This window comes from Cyanistes caeruleus, chromosome 2 (assembly GCF_971803275.1).
Source record: "Cyanistes caeruleus chromosome 2, bCyaCae1.hap1.1, whole genome shotgun sequence".
Classification (NCBI taxonomy): domain Eukaryota; kingdom Metazoa; phylum Chordata; class Aves; order Passeriformes; family Paridae; genus Cyanistes; species Cyanistes caeruleus.
Genome location: NC_141702.1, coordinates 7299417 through 7326898, shown reverse-complemented (window position 1 = coordinate 7326898; position 27482 = coordinate 7299417). Strand labels below are relative to the sequence as shown.

The following is a 27482-nucleotide window of genomic DNA, read 5'->3' as shown; positions in this document are numbered from 1 at the left end:
ACTTCACAGAGATAATAAACCTAAATTGTAAGAGAATTCCTTGTACATATAAATCATGAGGATTATACCACCACCTCTGTAACCATCAAAAAATCTAGCATGAAGATTCATAATGACCTTAAATAAATATTTATCCCTATGTTTAAGGACAGGGTAATTTCAGCAGAGACATGCAGCAACATGCCTCAAGCTGTATAACAAGGGGTTTTCCTAAATGGAACCAGCAATCACATTACAGTCTCCTATTAGGAGCCTCCAGAGAGTTGTATGGTCTAGGACATATTAGGATAAATCTAATAATTCCAGTCTGTGTTTGCAGATAAATTTACCACAAAAGTATTTATCACAGATTGGATTTAACACTCCCAAATGGGATACTGAATCAGACTTCTAATTCTTCCTCAGTGGTGAGTAAACACTCCAGGAGTCTGAAAATACACAGAACGTTTTACCATCAGTCTGAATATGAGATTCTTTATAGTGTTACTGCAATTTTCAGTATTTGCTTCCCTCCTTCGCTGTTGATTCTATATATCAAACACAGGGGAAAAATAACTAATAATCAGCATTTAACTTTATTAAGGTATGCTAATGTGTTGTGAACTACTACTGTGGAGGCTTTGGGTCCACCCCAAAGCATCACCTGCTCTTCCTTGAGAATTTCACCTGCTATTCCTAGCTTCCACAATCTCAGGCCATGGCAGGAGCCACATGAAATCTCCTTTCACAATACCTATATTAATCCCCAATTGCTCGTCCTACCAGAAAAGCTCCATGGAGGCTCTCAGTTTTATTAAGCAACACCAAGGCAGCTGCCAGAGGAAAAGGGTATCTGTTTCTGTGCTTAACTGTAACTTCAGCAATTTCTTTTTGTGTGCACATAGTTAAAAGGAAAAACTTGTAGCTGAAGCATGTTAAATACAAGGAAACATGATTCCCCTTCAATTTTGTAATTTCACTAAATTTACAAAGAATTGTTCCCATTGAAGCCAAGAAAACTTTTAAAGATTTTCAAGCATCTCTGGTGTGTTATCCAAAAATAGCTGGTACCTGCAGACAGGTTGTTAAATAGTGTCAGGCACATGCAAGACTACAAGACTTGGCCAAGAAAAGCTTGTTTAATTGAAGAGCAAACTTAAAGAAATGTGGACAAAACAACAGCCATATTGCATTTTAGAGTACAATTCATATTCTTTACATTATGTACAGGATTTCCATATATTTGGTATACTGGGAACCCTCAGGTTGAGCAGTTCACTAAAATCAAATACTGAGCTTGTTCAAACTATCCACCTGCTCCTGTGATTCAGAATTCTGCCTGGTGATCTTGAGACTGGCAGCCCCCACTTTGGTACACAAAATCCATAAAGGAAGAACACTGGAACACAGAACACTCCATGCCATGCAGTGATCGCAACGTAGAAACATAATCCATGCTTTTAGGAGGAGTATAATCCCTAAAACAATTTAGAGATCCATAATAGTGTAATCCATGGTAACAGTATAGATCCAATTCTTTTTTGAACTCTACGGCGCATTTGACTATTCCAAAGCACTTAAGCTATCAGTTTGTATGACCAGGATAGTATTTCTACACTTTATAAATATCACAGAATCTTTTAGCTCATTAAGGCTATCCATTTTCAGCAGATCATTTTTAATTAAATTATTGCCAATTCCACTGAAGCACTAAAAAAAAAAAAACAACCCACACCAAGGAAGCAAAATACTGAAAAAACCCCCAAAAATAAAAGGGTTTTAAGTTTTGTTAAAGCTCCACTAATGTAAAAGTACTAGAAATGTGTATAAACTTGACGGTATTCTGAACTGCAAATTAACATGCTACCTTTTACATAGTTTTCTGTAAAATTATTGACAATTTAGTCAAAAGGGGGTTTTTTTAAGCTTTAATGAAGCAAGCTTCCTACTTCTCATGAAAAAGTGCAATCACTGTAACTTGCAATGTTGGTAAACTCATGTTTTATTCTTAGAAATTAATTAACTTTGCCTTTCCTTACATGAAGAAGTTGGCACATAGAGCTGGGCTTAACCTAAGCCTTTGCCAGATACAAATTCAATACCAGCAATTAATATAAAATTATTTTCTGCCTAATTCTGGAGAAACAATGCCAGTGAAACCAGCTGTAGCTGATGAGTTATACTGATGCAGAACATGAAACAAGCCCTTTCTTCTATCCAATGACAGTTCTGTCTGTCAGGCCCAGAATCAGAACCACAGAATCATTTAGGCTGGCAAAGACCTTTAAGATCATGGAGTCCAGCCATTAACCCAGCACTGCCAAACCCACCACTAAACCATGGCACACAGGCATCACATCTTTCAAATGCCTTCAGAAAGGTGACTCCACCACTGCCTGGGCAGCTTGTCTAATGCTTGACAACCTTTTCAGGAAAGAAATTTTTTCCAGTATTGCATCTAAATCTCCTCTGGTACAACTTGAAGCCATTTCCCCCTGTCCTCTCATTTGTTAGCTGTGAAAAGAGACCGACACCCACCTGGTTCCACCCTCTTGTCAGGAAGTTGTAGATGGTGAGAAGGTCCCCCCTGAGCCTCCTTTTCTCCAGGCTGAGCCCCTTTCCCAGCTCCCTCAGCTGCTCCTCATCAGAGCTGTGCTCCAGACCCTTCCCCAGCTCCGTTCCCTTCTCTGGACACGCTCCAGCCCCTCAATGTCCTTCCTGAACTAAAGGGCCCAGAACTGGACACAGGATTTGAGACACATGCTATTCCAGTGTCCAGCACAGGGGAATGGTAATTTCCCTAAACCTGCAGTTCATACTTTTGGATGGATTTTAAAAATGGAGAGAAGAAAAAAGTCACACCAACAAGAGTTTTTCCAATGGAAGGTATGAAAAGGTTAAGTAAGCAATATTATCATGGCATAATATAATTATACTTTGCTAAATTCTCCATCTTTAAGCCCTGCCTCATTTTGCTTTTAAGGTGAGCAAACTTCCACCTGACAAAACCCATGGCCTTCCTTCCCAGCCTGACACAGAAGATGGAAGAAATGCTTACCCTTCAGTTAAGGACAAGTTAGAAGCTTTTTTGAGTAAACTCATCAAGTTCAGTTTGTATAGTATCAAAGCCTTCCATGAGGAAAATAAAAATTTTTAGTCACCATGTTTGTGGAAAGAAGATCACCAAAGCTTAGACAAAACATTTCTAATCCTGGAAATGGATGTTTTATGCTGCTGCTGCTCACCAGCATTCACAAAACAACCCTGTGACTTAATTAAAAATTTACAAAAGAACAATTTGTTTAATTATTGTCTAGCAAGCCTCTGTGGAGTGCAGCAAAACTAATAAGATTCAGGTGAGTTTCCATCTGTGGGAGCCAATAAATCTTTCTGCGGGAGGAGAAATGCTGGGAAGAGGAAGGAAAGTGAACCTTGGGAACCAGGGAAGAGGATGCAAAGTGAACCTTGAAATTATGTGCAGTAAAGGAAATTATTCTCCCACAAAGACATACACTGACAAAGTCAGAACAGAATTCTGTTTCAGGAATATTGGTCCTTTCTAGTAATTTTTGTAGCTCTCATCACTATCTGGCCATCAGAATAAAAACCACATTTCCGGGTTCTCAGGCTTGAGGAGGAAGTCTGGGACCAGGAGGAAAGCTGATGGGTTATATTTGCAGTGGGGAACTGGGGGATACAGACTTGAAAGAGAAGATGAAAACAGACAAACAAAAAAAACTCCCCCAAAAATTACACAGGAAGGGTGGGAGAGAAGAAAAAATGAAGAGGCATTTCCTGAATTATCTTGGAATAAAATAAAAATAGGAGATAATTCAGGAAACAAAACACAGGAACAGTCCTTCCAGCAGAGGCTGAGATCCCAGCACAGAGTGACAGTCTGAGCCAAGCATGTGGTGGTGCTGCTCCAGGATGTCTCCTCAGCCCCAGTGCAGCTCCTGAACCAGAGATACTGCCTCGTTAGCAGAAGGAAAATCCAGCTATCTCTGATCATTTAAGGAATCCAAGACATTTTGTCATCCACAACTTCCTACAGCTTTCATTGTTTATTTGACACAGTACAAAGTGCTCTGTATGACTGAGATCTGCCAATGGTACTTTCATCTGATACTGGTTAATCCATGTGTTATCAGAGAGTAATTATCATTCCCTTGCCTGAAAAATAATGGATGACCTTGGGAAGGTGGCAGGTACTGTTTCCACCCTTTCATTTCCAAGCTGAAATGTCCTAGTCAATTCAATGAGTCCACATATGGAAAAGGTTCTGTACCTTCAATCATTCTTGTTACTATCCTCTTTGTAACTTCTAGTCCTGGCAGAAAGAAAACATGAAGAAAAAACTGAAAGGAAACACAAAGGAAACAGAAGCAAGAATAAGAAGAGTTTGCTTAAACAGTACTCCTTAGAAGGTTAAATTACTAATTAGCAGAACCTGCCAACTATATCCAGTACACATAAAATATTACTTTCCTAGCACACATGGGGGTTTGATTTGAAATATAATAAATTAAAAACTGTTTAATTTATATTCATACAACAATTGGTATCAGTTTATATCACACTCCCTAATCCTGCTTTACCAGCAGCTCATAGGGACATTTACAGGCTAGAATTTGGAACAGAATTCTTCCCAGGGTATTACAGTTATTAGTTTCTCAGTTGCCAGAAACCACCAATTTAGCAAGCTTCTTGGGCCAAAAAAGCCCCCAAAGGGGGGAAAAGAAAGAAAAAGAGAAAAAAAGGGGAGAAAAAACCAAAAACGCAGCAACCATATAATAGCCATGGCACAGATCTTTCCTCCTCAAGTTTTGATTCCGTGTACTGTTTCCAAAACATCTTAAGAGACAGTGAGTCCTAAAAATGAGTTGTGAGTTGTTCACTGTGTGAAACAAACTACCAAACCAGCAAACAGACCCATTTTCTTCTGCTAGCCTTAAACTCAATCATTTCACTAGGTATCATGTTGCCTTTTCAGCTATGAAAAAACATAGTGAATATTTCTTCCCTTGTTAGCATTTTCTATACTGTTATTGCTTGACAGGATTTTAGCTGTCTCTAAAAAAAACCCTGAACTCTCCTTAGCTGTCTCTGAACTAAACTAAACAACTCTCACCCGTTTAGTCTCACTTATCATAGGGGCCACAACCTCTCTGTGGCCACCTTTTTCACAGGTATCCTTACTTTGTGTTTAATTCCAGACCCCTTTGTGTAACAGATTCTGGCAGCTACAGAGTGGATCATTTCCAGAAAAGGGAACTTAGTGAATGTTATCTTCAGGCCAGGTTAAAAAGGACTGTCTGTGTATTTCTTAATCCAGTCTGAATACAGAGAATATGAGAAATAAGAGAGACTCTGCTGGCCTTCCAACCCGCATCAGCTCCATCAGAGAGTTTATACAGTAACTCACACCTGTACATTTTATTTCCCCAAGCCTGAAGATTTCCTGTCAAATACAGAGCTATGGAAGCACTACTATTTCTTGCACAAATTTCACTTGTAACTGGTAAGAAAATGTAAGTGTACCCTTTTCAGTAGTTATACAAGTATCAATAACACAGTAACAGGAGCAGCGTTCAGCAACAGTAAAACCAAGACTTTTCAGGGAAGATGTGTTTCCTAAATAAACAACTGTGCTGCAGAGATCATGTTTCAATGCTCAATCATGGTTATGAGAAGAGAGGCAGGGGAAAATGTCAGTGCATAATTTAAAATATACCACCTCTTATTTATATTGACATATATAAAAAAGTTTTTAAGCAAATTACTTCAGCAAGAAGAAATAAAAGAGCAATGAAAGTTCCTGATATTCATTTAATCTTACCTGTTCTTGAAATTCACATACAGAGAACTTCACATCCAACTAAAGCACAGATGTTTTTAGCTTATTAAAATATCATCTGTGAAGACAGCCAGTATGAATGATAGTCCCATGGACACTGACATTTGTTCAGCTTTCCAGGGTTTTGCCCCTTCCAGCTCTCTCAGTGATGATTTAAGGTTGCTGTCCCATTGTCAGAAAAACAACAGATGTCTGAAAGAACTGATGCAGTACACTGGAAATCCCAAACACACAAGATTCCTAATTAAAGTAATAGGGCATTATATAAATATATTTGACAGACCACACTGCCTGAAAAATGTGTTTGTTCTTGCCATTATAATTAGTGGGCTAAACCTGAACTCATTCTGCCAATACTGATTAGTATCATCTATGGCCTGCTCAAAGTGATGATCACAGATGATTTGGAATTTAGTAGATGTTAAGATGGTGCCACTTCACACAATGCTCATCAACCCCGAATTGCAACAATCACATGAAGTGGTTTATCAGAGTAATGTATTTCACAAATTTGGGAGTTAAACCTCCAAGCAAATAAACATTTTAACAGTCAAAGCACTTTGAAACTTGGCCATATTAGATTTATGTTTCTGAGTCTTCTCAGCTAAACCTTCAGCCTTCTGTTCCATTTTGGGAAAGTATTTGTAGATTTTCTTGCACTTTTTGTTTAGGGTTCTATATGCTTTGAAGGAAAAACACCAGGAAGTCTCTCTGACATCCAAAATGAATATAGCAGCCTGCATTATAGTATTAGTATTCCAGATAAAAACCATCCTGGGCTTCCCACTCAGTGTAAACTACTCTTATAAAAGCTAACACATGATAATAACAAAAGGAAATCTTAGCAAGACAAAGCTATAGGCCTAGAGTAAGTTAACAGCTCGAGATCTAACACTAATCTTCATTATTATCTAATTCTTCATTACATTTTAGGAGCACAGGATTGGAAGGGACTTCCAAGGTCACCATGTGCAGACTGCTGCTTCTCCAAGAAATCCTAATATATTCATTCCTTCCTAAAATGCAAGTACTGCCTTAAGGCAATCAGATTTCCTCCTTGACCATGGTCCAGAATGTCACTGCTGACAGAACCATTCCCATTTCCAGACCAACTGTATCAACAGCTAGCTCATCTCTATTTACCCTTGTGCTAACACTGTACTCAAAGACAAGTTAGCTTCCTTCTTTAACGTTGTTCTTCCTAGTAAGAAAAAATAAAGAGCAAATTTATTTACTGAATAAGAAATGCAATGGAATTGAAATTAAAACCCAAAACAAAACAATAAGCTTTTATCTGGGCAGGTTAACAAAGGCAATCCCTTTATTCTTTCTCAGCACTTAATTAATTACACTGAAGCCCAGCTCTGGATCTATTTCACTCAGGGATTTTTTTCCCCTCTCTTAAGCAGATAACCCAAATTCTACCTTGTAACTCACAATGTCTCACCAGTGCCTGAAGCAATAGCACACAGCACTCCTTACTTCATCCACCACATTTTAGGATGCATTTCCTCTCCCTCAAATCACGTAATTACTACGTGATCTTCTAATACATCCGGTTGTCTTCCTCATTAGTCACAGCCAACTGCTGAGTTCCCAGCATACAGCAAGAATTCTTCTAGCCCATAATAGTATGGCTAAAAAGCTATTTGAAGTCAGCACAGCAGAAATGTGATGAAACTTAAGCAATGATATGCAGCCCATACTGTGTAATTCTGGCAGGAAAACTACCCCAGACTTTTCCATCTTCCAATTTAACCAGCATATGTTTTCTTTTTACTGATATTGCCATAAATAACCATTAAGACTGAGATCATGATAAAATCCATGAAGAATAACGTGACTACAACATTCTGATCTAAAATTTGCATTTTCTTTCCCTTTTAGCCATTTATTTCTCTAATGAAATCCAACTATGGGATCTGTTACACATTTTCTACAAAACTCAGGTATTGAAGAAGGCATAAAGTGCAATCTTCCCTTCTTAAAACCTATTTCCATTTACTCCATTTAACATATAATCCATGTCTAGCTATTTTTTCCTTCTCAGATTTTCTCTTGCATCTTCCATGTGAATCATATTATCCTCACAATTAAATATAAATAAGACACCTTGTATTCTGAAACCTACAGCACTATTTCTGACATACAAGATTAAAGAAAACATAATATGGCAGACACACTGGAAATCTAATTTTTTGCAGGGCATGACAGTGGAAGATAAACACCCCCTGACTTGAGCATATGAATTTTGCTCCATATCAACTGACACCACTACCCTCACTGTAAGGAAGGTTTAATTCATAAATAAAGACAGAGAAAATATTTGCTCATCTTCTAATTTCTTTCCTTTTCCTGTTTTTAGATGGGAGAACAAGTTCTGATACTTGTTTTGCAAGGTCTCATTCAGCTTTGTATCTTTATCTACACTTGTTGATATTCAAGTCTACAGTTTCCATATCTACAATGCACACAAGGTGAAGAGTCAGGTTGCACTCAAGCAGTTTTAATTGAACTCTGATGACCAGGGTTGCTCCTAACTCAAAAAAATTCAGACTGCAAAGCTTGAGACTGACTTTTTTTTTAAAGAGAAAGTGCAGCAGAACATGTTGGTGTTTTACCCTTGACACTATGGAACTGGGACCTCACAGAACCCCTTATGTCTACTTTAGTCTCCAACACACCTAAGTGTGAGGACATAAAATTCTATTCACAGCAGCACAAAATCCAGTTTTATTTGTGGAGGTTTAGAAGCACATGAAATGAGTTACAGCTATTACTTTCTACACCTCAGTTTATCAGAGATTTTCCTGCTGGACCACAGAAAATTTATATCGAAAGGAAACAGGTGGTAGAAGGGAAGAGAAACGGCAAATAAAAACATAAACAAAAAAAAAGCACAGCCCAAAAATTCCAATGGTACTTAAGTAAACAATGTGAAAGATACTGATCAGCAAATACTGCTTTCCTTGTTCCAGGTGGTCCCTTAAGATTGTATCTCCTCAAACCAAGATCCATCAGCATGGATATCAAACCCTGAACAAATCTAGCCTACAGAAGGAAGGAGAATTGGAAAAGGAACGTCTTGCAACTCCTTTCCAGCTGAAAAGAACCCATCCCACGGCAGTGAAGGTTACTTCTTCCAGTGACAAAGGCAGCAATCACTGAGACAAATTAGACAGAAGTACATTTTAACCTATTAAAGCCTCCATCCTTTTAAGCGTCTTTTGCAGTTAGTATATTAACTCTTTCTTTAGAAACACAATGCTGAAGTTGTTATTTAGTGAAACTTTTTGCAAGACTCAGCATAAATTCCTAAGCAAGGTCATCCAGATGAAGAACTGTTTGTAAGAAGAATCAACTACCATAAAATGGGTTTGCATTATCATTTTCACAGGGATAATGAACAATATTTAAGCAGTTACAGGATAGAACTAAACTCTTAGTAGGGTATCCTCAATCTTGTTTGCAGACTGCGGAGAAGGGTATGTCTGGAGTGGCTCCTTGATAGAACTGGAGTCCAGATACATAAATGTCTCTTCTCCATCTGGTGCTGTATAAGAAACATGTTGCTCAGCCTTGCCTTTTCATATAAAATGTCACCATAACCTTTACATTTTGCCCGAGATAAAAATTTGCAAAAATCAACAGATCTGCCCTGAGTTCCAGAAAAACCAACACCCACTCTTTAGTCCTTCTTTTCCTCCAAATTTCAGCTTGATAGTAAGGCACCCACAAAGGTCACCTTGGAGAGCATGGAGAGTCAAAGAGAGCTCCTTTCTGGGCACTGTGTCCCTTCATGACTTTAAAGAAAGGTCTATCAACAGCAGGTGCCCCTAGAGCACACAATGCTTGCACGTGGTCACAGAAGAACACGCCAGCTCCCAGGACAGCAGGACACTGCTCGGGCAAGGTATGTTCTGAAGGTGCCTCAACAAAGCTAAGTCCCTCCACTGGAACTACACACACTCAGTTCCCCTTCTTTCTCAGGTTCCTGTGCAGAGCTGCTTTCTCTGCTTAGGCTGGTCAATAAAGTGTTGTAGCATCTCCCATTTGTATTTGTTTGAGACCGAGTACTGTGCTTTGAACCCTGCAATTCTCAGACTGTGTCAGATAATCACACACTTGCACACACATCTGCTCCATGCCATCCACTCACTTTTCTGTAACACTGAACGCCAAAAATAACCCAGAAACGGAAACTACTTCATGCATTACACTACTCATGATCTAAAAGCTAAGTATATTGTACCTTGGTAAGAATAGGGTTTTTTTCCCACAGAAGGAACCCACTATTTCCCTCAGTAGGATACAAAAGGGAAGGGTCAATGCTGTGCTAACACAAAGGTGAGGCAGGCAGCCAGTGCTCCCAGGCTGCAGCAGTGCCTAATGGCTTGGTTGTCTCACACATAACCTCATTGTTCATCTCATGCTTCAAGTCACTACCAAGGTCTAATAACATAATTATATGTTTCTTGCAATGAGTGGCAAATGCAGGCGAACTATTTTGAATGCAAGCACTACAGCAGCACTTGCAAGTGGCAAGTAGCATGGAAGAGGAGCAAAGATTAGAGAACAACTTCAACACCAAAGGTTGCTCAGTATTTACCCAGAAATCACTTTAAAACTATTGTTTAAAACACCTGACTTGTTTGAAATTTCACCAGTTCTGGTAAGATACATGACTGCAAGACACAGTCATCCAAACTACTCTGCGAGGAGCAATAGTTTAACTATCGCCTGGAGTCTCTCTTCCTTGTGCTCTCTCTCTTACTATGCCTTCCAACACAGTAAAAGTCTGAGAGGGGATGGACAGAATCCTCTGATGCCATTCCTTTTCAGAGTGGCAGACAGTACTGCCCAAGGGATTTCAGATCAAGGATCACTCTCCCAAATGAAGCCTTCTGAGAGCAATGTATGTGGTCAGTACTGACAGCAGACCTGCAATACAGCAGAACTAAGGCTTAAAAAAAGCCAAAACAAAAAGATATCAAATAACTTATGCATTCATCAGCCACAGAGACAGCCAAGAACATAAAGCTGTATCTTCTCCAAAGAGAGCTTCTGACTTTTTTTTTTAAATTGAGAAGCAAAAACTGTGTGGCAAAAATAATAATAAAAAAACAATTCCACTATGTCAAATTAAGTGAAAAAAAAAAATCATCTGGTCCATACAATTTCCCCTAGTATTTACTGACTCATTTTACTTGGCTTTTATTGTAAGGTCTGTGAAACAAAGTCTGGAAAAAACTACAGCTGACTGTATAAAAAAAAGTGTTGATTCCACAGATTCATTTTTTTTTTTTTACAAAATGTCTTATGCTCACATGAAACAGGTTTGTAAAACAGAGGTTTAATTTGAAATCTGAATGTTGTTCTGGGAAAAAAACCAAACAATTTCCCAATTTATCTCAGTGACAATTTTCTAAATTAGTTAAAGACCTCCCAGTAACCTTCACAGATAAATGAGATAAATACTCACTCCTGTATCTATTTTTCTGTTTTTATCAGGTGTGTCTTAAGTACAAAACATTGTTTCTATATTTCTATTTTCATTTTAGCCATCTCTGTAAATATCAACACACAAATGTCAAATTTCTTTGCAGGTCTTCGCAAATTGTGCCTTCACAAATAAGTCTTCTCTAAAAATAAAAGCTCCATCCCATAAACACACACAGGAACAATTTCAAAGTTCCAGCTCTCATATGTCTTTGAAAGCAAATCACTAAAAAACAAATTCAAAAGTTTATAAGTTTATATAGTGGAAAGAGCACAATCAAGAGGAAAATTCTTTTTTTTTTTTTTTAAGGGCTGATTGTTTTCATCAATGTCACAAACTGCTTGACACATTCAAATATTTTGTTTAAAATAAACAGTGTAATGGACTATAATGGAGCACATTTTGTACTGAATTACGTAACAGAAAAGGTATGCAAGTTTAATCAACTATTACTTAGCATATTCCTTCCTTAAAGTCAGGCAGTGTTCGCACTACAACTCACACATTCCTCAGCCCTGTAAACGATCCGAGATTGTCAGCCACTCCAGGCATCTCCCGTCGCCCAAATTACACTGCAGAGATGCTGTTCCCTCCCAGCCTCGCAGCACCGGCTCAGGCTCCGCACAGTGATCTGCAGCGAAGTGACCCAAACGCTGCCGCGGGCACCACAAAACACAAACAAACAACAGATCCCAAACCTCCCACCCCTACCTGAACAACCCGGAGCTACTCACCATTCATGGCTGCGGGAAACTGAGCCATCATGGTCCCGAATGCGCCCCGCTAGCCCTCAGCCATCTGCAACATGAAAACATCGTGCCATTAATAATGCAACAAGGGCAGAGCCGAGCGGGGCGCGTCCGTCCCCGGCCCCACTTCCGACAGCAAACAATGCCCGGCCCGGGGCTGCTGCTGAACCAGCGGCATCTACACCGGGGAGGGGGTGGCGGGATCTTTTTTTTTTTTTGTGTAGGGTATGCAGTGCAGTCCTGAAGCTTGTGGCAGTTCTTAAAGGAAAACAGTACCAACTGTTCGGAGTGATGTACACAAACAGCCCCCGGCTAGCCGGGACATATGGCTGGGGACAGCACAGCCCGGGGTCCCTGCACATCCCCGCCAGCTCTCCCCGGAAAATATTCAGTTTTTCATAAAAATAAAATAAAATAAATAAAAAGTTCAGTGCTCAGCTCTGTAAGTGGAAGTTGCCGCTGAGCAGCGGAAAACCAATTATTATTCAAATTCATCCACTCAAACACTCCACGCACTATTAACAAAGGAAACACTCTAACATGATGTATTCTGAAGAAAGCGCTTGTCCCAATAAAAATCTGTCATCAGCCAGTTTTGCAGAAGCAACACAATGAAGTTATTCCTTCCAAGCTACTACATAAACACTCAAAAGCAGCATTTAAACGGGGTCCCAGCAGAATTTACTTTCATAATAAATATCAAAGTACTAAGATTTTCTTCTAGTATGCATTCTTTCAAGAGTACACATATAAAGAATTCTTTAGAATTGCAAAATAGTCACTAATAATTATCTGAGAGAAAAGCATTAGCAATTCACTGCTTAACAAACGTAGAACTAAGACAATGAAGTGAGCCTGTGCTTTGGATGAGATAATTTTACTTAAATACTGAAATTTATACATGATTATCATTGTGCTCTCTGTGGAGAAACTACTGTACAGGATGAAGTTAGAAAAATGAAATATTTTAATTTAAAAAAACATGATTCACATCTTGCTCACCCCCTTTTCAGACACCAAACCTCCTACCCACACGCATACACAAAAACCCCCTTCACCTCTCAATACAGCCACATATTTTAAGTACAGAAATATTACATCCCCCATACTCCCTTCCTGCGAAGAAATTCCTGCACATCTCAGCACAAAAATCACACAACCAGAGAGCACTCTGGTTCTACCTGAGGACAGGAAAGCACTTTTTTGTATCTATTGCACATTTCTTCAATAAAATTAAAAATGTCTGGGATCAGTTGTTAGCAATTCTTTATATAATTGTTCACATCATCATTATTATACATACATACATACATTTGTGGCTACACACACATATATGTATCTATTAAAGAAAGTAAATGGGGTGGTTAGTGAGTCCAAATGATCTCTCACAATGACACAAGGTATCAACCATAGAAAGATAAAAAAAAGGAAGTATGGACCGTTCCAAGACATGGACCTACCAAGCAGCCTACCAAGAGACACTTGAGATCTATAAAGAGCCTTCCTGAAAAATGCTGCCAATGTTGTTAAACATTTCTACAGTATATTTCTCTGCAAAAGCTGTTCTGTCAAAGAGGTCTAAAACAGAACTTGAAACCATGACACAGAAGCAGAATGCTGAAGAACACCCCCAGAATCAGAAGACTTCTACCTACATGTGACTTGTTCCAGATTTAGTCTTACTGGTCAAGGACTATGTATTAGTTTTTCCACCAATTCACTTCATTCTCTTCATTTCAGGCAGCTTTTAGCTTGCTTTTTTTTTAAATGAGTAATCACAAAACCATAGAATATTGCAAGTTGGAAGGGACACAAGAGGAGAATCATTGAGTCCAACTTCAGAGTCCACACAGGACACCCTAAAAGCTAACTGATGTATCTAAAGAGCACTGGCTAAACAGTTCATGAACAGCAGCTAGGGCCATGACACCTTCCCTGGGGAGCTTCTTGTGAATGATTGCCCTCTCTGTGGAGAATTTTTCCTTATATCCAATCTCAATGTGCTCTGATAGGCTTTAAGCCATTCCCTTGTGTCCCATCCCCAGGAGAGACCAGCACTTCCCTTGCTGCTCCCATCACAAAGATGATGTAGTCAGCAATGAGGTCACGCCCTCGGTCTCTTCTCCAAAGTGGACAAACCTCACATCCTCAGCTGTTCCTCAGAAGTCTTGTCCTCTAGTCCTTCCACCATCCTCATTTCCCTCCTTTGGACATATTCTGGTATTTTCATATGCTTACGCTGTGGGGCCAAAAACTGGACACAGTACTCGAGGGAAGGACTCACAATACAAGTGGGATAAATGTCACACAATACAGGTCTTGATAGTAAACTGATTGACTCCTAATGCCTCAAATCTTAAGAGATACTTTTAAAATACTTCATACAACTCACAGTTATAGAGAAAGTCACATTTTGCCTTGGTTTTGCTGAAATGGCTTCTGTGGATTGAGCTTTCAAAACCCTCAACTACTGAGCACACGAGGGGGAGAAATAACCCGGGCAGCTTCATGCACACAAAATGGGGAAAACCCTTCTCCTCATTTTAGTGTCCCTAGAGACACAACTATACCACATTTTAAAATCAATTTCATCTTAAAAATTTTGAAAACTTTGATGTCACTTTCATTTGCTGAAGGTGACTCCTATTTAAGAAGGCTCCACATCTATGAAGGACACATGTTCCTGGTTCATTTCAATCAGCAAAAATAATGAGCATCCCTGCCCAAATTATCAACACAGGATTTTTCAGTGTACCTGAAAATTGCCTAAGTTTCCCAAGTCTGGACTGAACCAACCTGGTAAATCTGTGCTGGGCATTGCTGTGGAGATGAACCAACACCCCAGATCCAAAAACAAGAGGGAACTGCCCCATGGGTCTGCACTGAGAGTACATTACAGCAACGTGATGTGATTAAAATCATGATTTAGCTCTGTTGTCTCACTATTATGTCTATATGTAGACTTTGTCATATTTTAAATAAGCACTAAACTTGAAGGGAAGCAAACCCTCCTACAGTAACCCTTACAAACAGAAAACTATGACCTTACGGAAGCAACCAAAAATCATAAATCGGATTTTTACAGGATTTTTTTCTCTCACCAGCACTGGGAACAAAATCTTATCCCTTTGCACAGATCCACACCATTCAGACAGCAGGACTACACCAAGCACAGATACTTCTCCAGTGACAGATTCTCAATAGTACCAAGAAGTAAAAAAAGGAAGAATAAAAGTATTGCGGCAATATAATTTCCCCTCAATTTTTTTAAAATGAGGAAACAGTCTAGTAAACTTGAAATCTACACACATTTTTCAAAGTCTGTGAAAACAATCCTTCCCAAAGAATGGAGCTTGCCCTCAGCAAGAATTCTGTCTTCTGCATTTCCCCAGCACATCCCAAAGGCTTGGAGACTAGGCATATATCAAAGCTAAAAGCAGCTTATTTTCAGAAATTGCAAATAAAGTTCCTGCAATCACCCTCTATAAAGATTGCAAAGGTGTAAAAGTACCTTAAGCCTTTGGACACAAGAGTGAACCACTTATTTATCAAGGGAATCTCAGCAAAATATTCTCACTTTAAGACAAACATAAAATTTTTTTAGAATCATTCCAATAACTTTTGATCATTAATGGAGGTGAAAGCTGTAAATTTCCAAGGACCCTTTTTACAAATGCATTACACAATGCCATATAGAAATGTTCAGTGAAGAAAGAAAATAAAAACCAAGAAAATACTATAGCCAATGTCCCAGACAGATGATATGGATGAAATCATGGCCATCCCCACCACAGCATTTCACAGAAATTTGTTTCTGCAAAATGCTCTAGAAGATGTGCTTGGTGAACTCAGTCATCAGTTGTAAGAAACTATGGCAGACACAGCTCAAAATCCATGGTGTAACAACAGGATCAAACATCCTTATGAACACTGTAGATGACATTAAGTCCTGCTGCCATTTAGGGTGAAAACAGGAAAACTTGAATCTTAAACAGCAGAACAGCAAGTTCTTGTAAACAAGCCATTTGACTAGTCCTAATTTCTAAAACACTAATTGTTTTTACAAACTGACTTGCCAGACTGCAACTTCTCTCTCTCAGTGTTTATCATAGTTGGTACAAGTGGAGAAAAGAAATGAGGAGATTGCAAAAGCGGGGGCATGTCAGGACCATGCTGAAAGCATTAGAAAACATTAGAACTGGGCACACTGCAGGAGAAGGAAAAAAGCCTTTTGTTTTCCCTATCATTGGCATATAGCTATTTTATGAAGGGCAGCCTTACCACAATCTTTATTAATATTTATACTTGATTTTTTTTTTTTTCCAAAACATTTCTCAGAAAAACCACAGCCACGTAGTTTTAGTAGGAATGAAGGTCTGGTACACCAGGCTCTGTCTGGAAGAAAGCAAATACCATGGAAGCATCATGTGCAATCACACTATTACTCTTTACCTTTTCTCCATGGCAGGAGGAAGATATATTGCAGAATTTTGCTGCAAGAACCAATTAGCAAGGACAGAGAATGCAGCACTGGTTGCCTGATTTACTCTTTGTAACACCTGTAGATCTGGACGACACAAAGACAACTCATTATTTTTGCAAAGCAGTGAGCCTGTAATAGCCCATGTAGTTGGTTCCTGCTTTTTTTGGAGTACTCTCTTAAAAATGAAATAAGAAGCATTAGTAAGGCATTATGAAGCACCACAGACTAGAACTTCTCTTTGTTCAAGACATACGAGTATGAGAGTTTACTGATAAAAAAAATAAAAATAAAAACATCTCAACATTGTGGCAGGCTAAGCATTTATCTCCTTTATACAGTACAGTTATATACAGCCACATGGCCTTTTCAAAATGCACTGTGGCCAGCTTACAAAGTCCACCCACTCTGATAACAGATGAATGACATCAGTGACAAAACAGAGGAGCTGACTGTGGGTAGCACATTGCTGGCTCTTACTGCTCCCCCTGCTACTGTAGATAACAGTACTGAGAGCCTTAGTTAATATTTCGATATTAAAAAAAAAAAAAAAGGGTTACACATTTTACTTCTTAACCCTATGGTATGAAGCCCCTTCCTTGCTCACCATGAAAGAGAAACTTCCTACCCAATAGAGAGTGTGTCCAGAGGAGGCTGGTGAGGGGCTGGGAACACAAGCCCTCTGAGGAATGACTGAGGGAGCTGGGGTTGTTTAGCCTGGAGAAAAGGAGACTCAGAGGTGACCTCATCACTCTCTACAACTTCCTGAGAGGTGTTTGTAGTCAGGTGGGGATTGGGCTCTTTCTCCAGGCACCAACTGACAGAACCAGAGGACACAGTCTCAAGGTGCATCAAGGGAAATATAGATTGGATATTAGAAAAAGGCAATAAAGTACTGGAATGGTGTGCCTGGGGAGGTGGTGGAGTCACCATCCCTGGATGTGTTTAAAAGAAGATTGGACATGGCACTTGGTGCCATGGTTTAGTTGAGGTGTTAGGGCTGGGTTGGACTCTATGATCTTGAAGGTCTCTTCCAACCTAGTGATTCTGTAATTCAGACAGAACACAAAAAATACTTTTTTGACAAATACCCTTCTGCCCACCTTGCCTGACTAACAGGCTTTCTGAACGTACTGACCATCCAAAATACAAGGATCTCTGTTTCTGTTCAAAAAACCGAGCTGTGTGGTCACTATTGCTGGGTTTACTCTGTTTCTTACACAGCTGCTCAGCTGTGAAAGCACCCATTCAAAGTATTCAGCTCCTCTGTTTTGGGAGATTAAAACTGATCTTTCCTTCCTCCTTCCTAGGAGAAGGTTTCTCACATTTTATTTTTTATTCTCTAATTAAGGCAGAGATCCACAGTTCTCTCTCTCTATGTCCATGCCCCTCCAACTTCAAATCTTCTTTGCAAGGAAGAAATTATTATGAGGGAAAGAATGAGAATGCCACTTCAGGAAGCTCACTATTTAATTCCCTGGCCCTTCTCCCAGGAGACACGAACTTCCTCAGGAAAAGATGGGAATTGAACCCAGCTCTGTCACGCCCTGGGAGAATACATTCACTCACCTGATCCCAGACAGACAGACATCACCAACTCTGCTTGCTTTGCTTAAAAAGGAAATGAAAAAAAGAAGCAGAGGGTAGACTATTTATAAGAATTTTTTTAAAGGCTCTGAGCTTCTACCTTTGAGAAAGAACTCCAGGCTGCATACTGTAATCTTTCCAGAGAGCTGAGTGAGATACACTTGCTCCTCAAGGGGTGGTAACTTAAAATACTCTTGGGTTTGGTTGTTTTTTCTTTTTTTCCTTCCAACTTTCTAATTCACATGACTCCCCACCCCAAATGCCTTTTTTTAAAAAAAAAGATTCTGTTTTAAAACACATCAATTCTCACATCTAATTATTTGCAAGCTTTGTGCAAGCACCCTTAAATGCTGTTTGGTGAGGTTCACACACCTTGAAACCCACAGTTCTCCACTTTCACACTGTAACTCCTAATTTATGTCAAGGTGGACTTGGGCAAGAAGTAAATATTTGAAGAGTTGTCTCCTTTTCTTTGTTTTCTTACTTCAACCATGACTGGAAACATTAAGAGCACATTACTTTGAAGCTTATTCATTTAAAATCTTGCCACCTTAGAGGGAAATTTTGAGCCTACTCCTGTCCTTCCATCAGGAGCACAAGCAAAATGCTAACAGAAAAAAAAACAACAAACTAACAGAAGAATTCTTAACATTATTTTCTTCTTATGATAGAAGAGATGCTACTTAACTTGCTGCTCAGCTTTCAGACATAGATAACAGTGCAGAATGTACAGAATATCTAATGGGCTGCTATAACAAAGCATAAAATAAAAGATACGTGAGCACTCCTCTGTGCTCAGCAGAGAACAATCTTTGACCATCTGTAAAATTAATGAATTCAAAACATGCAGTGAGACTGGATTTACAGTTTAGGTATCTGTTCTCAAGCTGGGCAGGTGCACAAAACCATTGCAGGTTTAACTTCTCAAAAGATGACAAGCAGAGAGAAGAAAGGCCACAAGAAGCCTTTAAAGCACAGAAATTGTGTTTATCTCTGATGAATCAAAAAACAGGGAAACCTTGTGGGAGAAGAAGCAAAGATTAGCATATGGCAGTCAAAACAGGAAAAAATAATGAGGTAGGAATATTTCAGTTGGATAGTGGATGGGTAAAAATGCATTCCCCACAGTGACACAGGAAAGTGTGGGTGTAATGGAGATCCCACCCAGCGCAGGGACTCTGGGACCAGTCCAGTGCTCCTGAGCTGGACCCAGGACATGGGCAGTGTGGCCACAGCATCTCCCACCTGCCCCAGCTGAAGACTCCTGCTTCTGACCCCACTCCCATCCACAAGTCTCATCCATGCTTATAATATCAAGGACAGTCCTTCAAACCATCCAGTTGAAATGTGGTCTCTTAGACCTTTAGCACAGAGCTCCAGAGCATACAGTAATAATGTTTTGAGCACCAAAACTGAATTTCATGAACTTAGTGAATCAATTATCATCTGTGTTAGACAAACACCTCAATATCGCGTAAAATCCTGAGGGGCAAAAGTATTTCAGTTAAAAAGACGTGTCCTACCTAAGAGCGTAGTGGAAAAAGCTATAAAGTTTTATCTTTTGATTAGTAAAATTCTTGAGCTTTGAAAGGTAAGACTGAAGTATTATTTAAATGCACTCTGATTTTTTGATACATTTATTAGTATAGCCATAATAGGTAATTTTTTCACATTCCAATTGTAATATTTTTAGAAACAAAGAAGAGTTAACTCCCATTTCCTGTTCTTCCCTTACTTCATGTGTATGCTGTTGAATCACTAACTGCAGATGCTGGTCATGACTGATGCCACAGCATTTCACAAGCTCCACTTGCATCAGCCTTGAACATTTTCACTAGTAGAGCCTGCTCAGAACTACTGTCTGCTAATTCTGAAGCAACATCTCATATCAAAGTGTCTCAAGTCAAACTTCCTGCTCTCAGAATCGCTGCTCCCAAGAAGTTGTGACTTTTCTGGATCAACCACGCCTTTTCAACTATCTGTAGCTGCCAAAATGTTTAAAAATAGTTCTCAGGTACTTGTCCTCTATAAGGTAATTCCAATGCTTTGTGCTGCTACTGTCATCATGTACATGTAACATCAAATGTTACATCATTTGAATTTTATGTGTTGTTCTGAAAATAAGAGTTACACAACACTCTGCTCATCTATATATTAATGTTCAATCTATTATCGTGACTCTAGGATCCAAGTAACCAACTTGGCCATGTTCCTATACTGACAAGGTTCTAAATACTCTGAATTTAAAGGAAAATGACATTTCAACAGCTCCATTTTTATTTTATAATTTTTATGTGACCTAATTCTCACCTTTACAACATTTGGTGCTAATGACACAACAGTACCAGAAAAACAAGTTACTACAGTCCCTGTATCATAGGGCAATAAAACAATGTATAGGTAGAAGTAAGAAGAAGAACTCATGAAATAAAGTCTCCTATTTGTTTTCTAAAGACTTATTCTTAAATAAATCTGAGAATAAAAACAAACAAAAAACCAACAAAAACACAACAAAAACGAAAAACCAACAAAAAAACCCTGAACACCATCCTGATAGAGAAGGGAATTAATGAAAGCAGTAACATTCTAGTAACCAAGCAACCAGGATGCCTGAATTCTTAGCTTGGCTTTCTCAGAGTAGAGACATGAATAGTTAACTACTTTGACGAACCCCATCATCCAGCAGAAAACAAGCTTAACAGAAGGGTGTCCTTTACAAGGGTCTCAACTGAATATAATATTCCTAAAAAGCAGGCAACCAGACAGAGAAGACACAACCAAATTTAGTGCCCTCAAGGAAGAGAGAGATTGCTGTATGTTTGAGTACCTGTATTAGACACCAGAGGATCCACATGGCTAAAAGCTGCTCTAAATATACTGACCACATGAAAAATTGCAACACAGGCTCACATCTGATGAAACTCAGACAGCCAATGCCACAGAAAACAAGGCTGCACTGCTCACAGCTGGCTTAAAATTTTGGCTTACATTGGTCTGTCACTGGAAGGAACTTGAACTTGTGTAGACATAAATCTCCCAGTTCTATATTGATCAGGATTCAGACACATGATACCAGAGGGAATTCAGATATCTGCGATATTTGCAACTAAGCAGTTGACAATTTCAGGATCACTTGAAACAGCTGCTTAGCCCTTCCAGAAATCCAACCAGGCACTCTAACATGAGTGTTTCCCTTCAAAAGAGTCTGATGTATCACCTATTACCAACCAGGGCACACAAGAAAAATGTGATTTTAAAAAATCAAGTTAAGGAGTGACAGTATGTTTTTAAAGGTAAGAGGAATACAGTAACTACCCTATTTCACCCTGTATCAGGCTCAACCTCTGAACCTCAAAGTACGCTTTGTGTTAAGTGTTTCACTGATAAGTGATAGTGCTTGAAATAGGTCAGTCAGTCATAAAATAAAGAGAAGTCTCCAATTTGCACAACTTTATCTTTATAATCACCAATCATCACTTAAGACAAAAAAAGCCTAAGAAGGGTTACTGACTTTCCCAATCATTCAGCCACATAAAATGAACCTTCCAATCCAAGCAACACCCCAAACTCTCTGTCAGCCGACTACGGCTCCCACAATTTTCACAGGACTGTCTGCACGAAGCGTCACCCCAAAACTTAAAAACATGTCAGGATCCATCGTTTAATATCCTTTACCAAGAGATTTAACATTGCACTGAACAGAAAGCAGCTTTTGAAAGTCAAAGCAACTTGAAGACAAGGAAGTAGAGCATTTGCATACATCTACATGGAACAAATCACAGGCCCAGTGCTGCCAGGAACATTGGCTAATGTCACTGTAAGACCAAGCTCTGTTATTTTTGGGGGAGTGTTGGTGACTGGTCAAGGATCCTGGCAGCTGGAAAAAGGCAAAGAGAAGGCTGCTAAATCTTACTTCAGTCCCTAGAAAGATTATGGAGCAAATCCTCCTGGGACCCACCTACAGGTACCCAAAGAAGAAAAAGGTGATGGGAAATGGCATGTGGCTATTGAGGACAAGCCACATCTCATCTTTAAGATGACTGGCCCTGTGAACGAGGGCATAGCAACTTATTTTGACACTACAAAGGGTTTTAACATGGTCTCCCACAGTATCCTTACTGCCAAACTGGTGGAACATAGTTTGAAAATGTTGACTGTAAACTGGGTGGAAAACCAGACTCAAAGGGCTGTGGTCAGTAGTCCCAAATCCATCCAGTTGGAACTAATGATGCTCCCCAGGAGCTGACAGCATGGCCAGAATTGTTTAATGTCTTCACTGACAGCCTGGGCAAGGGGATGGGATATTCTGTGACCCAGTGTGGGTACCAAACTGAAGAGGACTGTCCAGTGAGTTTTTGGGATCCCCAGCCTCAGAGGTAATCCAAACACAACTAGATATGGCTCTGACTGACCTGAGTTAATCATGCTTTTCATAGGGATGGACCAGATGACCTCCAGAAGTCCCTTCAAAACAATATTATTCTGTAATTACATTTGAGGTAAATAAAAATAAATGGAAACAGATAAAAGCTTTTTAAAAACTGAGATATTGGAGATTTTTCCTTTCAAGTGAAAATAGGCCAGAAATTACATTACAAATAAAGATGTCAAATTTTTGAACCAGTTTTAAAAAGGCAAAGAGACCAGCTCTGGCTTTTAAAAGAAAAGTGTCATTAAATGCTTTTTTTAACATATTTTACATGCTGATCAAATTAAATCTTTTGAGACAACAGCAGACAGTTTACTTGCAAACTGTTAACTAACAGGTTATCTCTCAGACTAGGGACATCTGTCTCAATTTGCAACAGGAACTAATCTGGACTTCACTGCCTTTCAGGAACTAATCCCGAGGTATTTTCCTGACAGATGCCTATTTTCAGAGGCTGTGAAGGTTTCTGATAACACCCCAAACAAAGCATGCACACCTTTCACTTTCCAAATGCTGCCTCATTTTCCTTACCAACTCCTGACAAGCAGCTCAATGAAGAAATACTATCACCTACAGACTAAGACTCAGTTTTCATAGTTGCTTTCCTCTGGCATGAAATTAATTCACTTTTCAACATTAAAGACTACAGCAAAAATATTTGTAAAAAACTTTACTATAAGTACTACTGTGGTACAAATCACTATAATACCTGAATCTCAATTAACAAAGCCTTTCCGAAAACACAATTCAAAATCATCCATGCATCATTTCCACCTTGATCTATCTCATTCTGTCTAAAAGAATGGTTAAACAAGTAAGTACCCATAAAGCTTTGGTGCTTTGACCAGTACCTACAGTAGATAATCCCGTTATTTTTATGATTAACACAAACAGGCTACAGGTACCCCATTTTGTTATTGTAACTGCTACAGGAACATCCTTTTTGTTTCTATTACAGTGACAACTACAACTCAGCCAGGGATACGTCCTGTATCCCAGATCTTGTACAGATGGAGGATAAAAAAGTAAATGCAATTCCCTCAGGATGGTAATTAAAAGGATAAGCATATTCACTTGATCTAATTTAGGCATCTGAGTTAGGAAGCTAATCTAACCAAAAAATCTGTTCAAAGAGAGCACAGAGCAGCCTAAATCCATGTCTGCAGGTATCATGCAGTTCACATCATACATAGCCCAGAGTCTGAATTAGGGTTTCTCTAAATACTCAGAGGTACAGTGGTGTGAATGCCCCACCCAGCTGAAACAGAATAAAAAAGTACAGTCAACAAAACAGAGGAGGTAGAGTGGAAACAAGTTTAAAAAAATGAACCGGGTTTGGTTGCAGAACGAAACCCAGGCAGCTATTTATCCAATTAGTTCCTAGGACTCATTGCTTCTACACGTCGCCGTCGCATCAGTGGATACAGATGTTTGTTACGAGCAAATTTCAGAGGAATGATTAGAAGTTCTCGAGAGCGAGCAGCAGTTAATGTGTCACCGATGTCACCACAGCACGTTCTGCTTCACTCACCCCCGAGTTTGCCTGCGCACACTCCGGCGTGGGAGCTGCGGCCACCACAGGCCAGCACCAACAGCAAACGAGTTCTAAAAAACATCATTTTCCCCAAAAAGCGATGCACACGACAGGGCAGCCTGGACACAAGGGCAAAGAAGCTTGAGACTTCTCACTCCCGTGTTTGAGATGGGGAATTTCCGACTGATGTTTAAGAGAACCGCTGCAAGAATAACTTCACAGAACGCAGGCACTATCTTAAAGCACGATCTACTTTCGAGTTCTGCAATGTGACAGATGTCAAAGCCCCATCTGCCTTTTGCAAAACCTTTTGCTGTATTCAAAATGGTACCTTAATGTTTTGGGAACCGAATCACGTACCTCAGCCTCATTTTATTTTCTGAATTACGACATGCCGCGGTGAGAAGTCGAGACCGAGAAAAGCCGGTCTATTTACAGGCAGAACAGTTCGTAAACTTTAACTGCAGAAACCAGCTCGGTTTCTCCAAACTCCGGATCTTCACAGTTAACCAGACGGAACAAAATCACCATCACCACAAGGAACTGGGCTCTACGAACGCGTCCGAGTCACCTCACCTCAGCAGGGCGCTCCGGGAGCTGTGTGGGCACGGGCACCGGGATCTCTCCTCAGCGCACTGAGGGAGCGCGGGCGAGCAGCGGCGGCGCCGGCAGTGGGAGCCACCGCCGCTACCGCCCAAAGCCCCAGACACCACCCCCACCCAAGGAAAAAAAAAAAAAATCAGAAAATGAAAAGAGAGCCCAGACTCAGCTAAAGGATAAAAGATAAGTAAAGCGGGTCGCAGCAGTGGAGCCGGCAGTGGAGCCCGCAGCGGTCCCGCCGACCCGCGCCCCCCGGTACCTGTTGCGCTGCCCCGAGCGGCGGCTCCGCCGGGCCGCGGCCCCTGCGCCTCCCGCGGCGCTCGGCCCCACAACATGGCGGCGGGGGCGGGGGAGGGGGCGGGCGCTGCCCGAGGCCGGGCTCCGCCACAGCCGGGACGGGGCTCTGGGAGCCCGATGGATGCGGGGCTATGCCCTGGGGTGCAGCTCCCGGGGCTGTGCCGGGCTCGCCAAACAGTGCCGCGGTCCGGGGATGTCTGCACCGAGCCTTTGCTATACGGTAAAAGCTACCGCTTAAAGACCTGACGGACAGATTCACCCCGTCCTTGTTCACCGCTGCCTCCTCATCTGTTCCATACCTCTGTTTCAGCTTTCCGGCTGTATTCCAGTCCTATCCCGTCTAGAAGCTGAAAAGCCGTGGCGTCTGTTCTGCACAGGCAGAGCTCCCAGATGAGGGCAGTTCTTCCACCTGGGAGCAGGTGACAGCACCCTTGGTGCTTTCCAAGGGAAGCGCGTCCCGCCGGGACCCTCACGCCAGCGCGGAGGGGGCTGGCACCGGCAGCTAAATTTGGATCACGCCAGGCACTGCTCAGTGCACTGAAATACGTAGGGTTTCAGGGGTTTATCTTTCCAAAAATTAAAGGATCCTGTAGGAAGGCAATATGTGGAAAATGCCGTAACTTTTAACCACCAAACGTTTTCCTTCTCCAGCGAGGGGATCTCGCCGTGCACGATAACAGCGCCTTTCTGCTATGCTTTTGCTGGGTAGATAATTACCTATCACCTTTGTACAGCCCAGATTTTTCCACTGACTCATTCTTCTGGGTTCCTAATGAGCCTTTCCAGTTTATTACACCTTTTATCATTCACGGTGATTCCGGAACAGTCACGTTCCTGTGCCATGCAATGGCCATGGCCACATCCTAGCACTTACCACTGGGTAATATTTCTGCTTACACACCTGATGTCTGCCTTTGCTGTTGCAGCTGCCACATATGCCAGTATTGCACTGGCAGCATTCATGCATTTACCCCTTGTGACCTCCTCAGCCCTCATCTGATTCACTGCTTTTGAAGATACAGCATTCTTCTCCCTCACACCCAGCTCAAAAACATGCTTTGTATTTTTATCCTATGAACAGACAGCAACCTCGGCTTTGATGCATAGATATTTCCTGTGTAGGTGGATTAAAACTTGTGTTATTCAAGGGGCTCAGGTGGCCTTGGGCTGTTTTGAAGTCATCTGCAGATTTCATGAGCAGTGCTGCATATAATTCCAAATAATTATTCGGGCTAACAAAGCAGCCCTGGGTCAAGAACAGGCTTCTCTGAAGCCCAACTAAAGTCTCTCATCTGACATTTTTCACTTGAATTACTTTCTAACACCTCTTAAAATGTAGCCTTTAATCTGTTTAGTACACATTATAGTGATACAGCAGTTCTAAATGTGACTTTGTTGTGCTGACACCTCCAGCCTGCTCTGCACTGAAGACAAGTGCTTGCATCAGGCATAACAGTTTACAGGTTCATAAAGGCCATTGTAGAAAGGATTAAGATAACAATAAACCAGCTGAACATGTTTCTTCTCATAAGACAAAATCGATCAGGTTACTGATTACTGTAGTTAAGGATTGGGAAGGGCAGTGTGAAAATCTGTGAATGAAAGTCTCTTAAGAACAGATTAGACAGATGTTGGAGGAGTTTGATAAATACAGTTGATCATGCTTTGAACATTGAATTAGGTGACTTTTCAAAGAACCTCACGGTTCCTTTCTTCTGTAATTGGTGTTATTGCCACATCCCACAAGCAAATTAACTTGGGCCATGTATGTGTTTAACCACTGGCTTTGAGGTGACAAAGTATATAAAGCAGGAATTGTATAAAGGATGTTGGGATACTGGATTCTATAAATATGACAGATGGGAAATGACCCACCTGCTTTATTAATATGAGGTCCCTATAGGAAAGCAGCAATTTACCACATTTGAGGTAACTAGACACCTTGCCTAATACCTCCTTTGAGACAAAACTGAAGCCAGGAAAATCACAAAATGTGATAGTTTGGGTTGGAAAGGACCTTTCTAATCCAAACCCCCTGGAATAAGCAGAGACATATTGAACTAGATCAGGTTGCTCTGAGCCCTGTCCAACCTGGTCTTGAATATTTGCAGAGATGGAGCATCAATGACCTCCCTGACAGTGTTTTACCCCCTTCATTGTAAAAAAAAAAATCCTTTGTTATATCTCATCTAAATCGACCCTCTTTCAGTTTAAAACCATTACTCCTTCTCCTGCTGGAACAAGCCCACTGAAAATACCTCTTCCCATCTCTCTCACAGGCCCCTTTAAGTACAGAAAGGCCACAAGAAGGTTTCCCTGGAGCCTTTTCTTCTCCAGGCTGAACAATCCCAACTCGCTTAGTCTTGCTTCATACCAGAGGTGCTTCAGCCCTCCGAGCATCTTCATGGTCAGAACTGGACCCACTCCAACAGGACCACACCTTTCTTGTGCTAGACCCCAGAGCTGGACA

The 27482-nt window shown here is 40.5% G+C and overlaps 1 protein-coding gene and 1 long non-coding RNA gene across 14 annotated transcripts in view; one reads left to right on the top strand and one right to left on the bottom strand.

Annotated features, from left to right (window-relative positions):
• ITSN2 (intersectin 2) overlaps positions 1 to 25433 on the bottom strand; it is an 80429-nt gene extending 54996 nt beyond the window's left edge. For 3 of the 13 annotated variants that reach the window (XM_086875669.1, XM_086875665.1, XM_086875672.1), the window contains exons 1-2: positions 24476 to 25018; positions 12071 to 12134 (exon numbers count right to left, since the gene is read on the bottom strand). In XM_086875669.1, the coding sequence (XP_086731795.1) occupies positions 12071 to 12101 (31 nt within the window). In that variant the 5' untranslated portion in view covers positions 12102 to 12134; positions 24476 to 25018. Of the gene's footprint in view, positions 1 to 12070; positions 12135 to 24475; positions 25072 to 25311 lie in introns of those variants that run through there. The other 10 variants (XR_015282697.1, XM_086875666.1, XM_086875660.1 and 7 more) reach the window with 7 other exon arrangements.
• On the top strand, positions 25102 to 26306 carry LOC147654585 (uncharacterized). The gene is made up of 2 exons (XR_015282700.1): positions 25102 to 25232; positions 25323 to 26306. It is a non-coding gene; the product is annotated as an uncharacterized LOC147654585 (long non-coding RNA).
• Positions 26307 to 27482: the final 1176 nt, after the last annotated feature.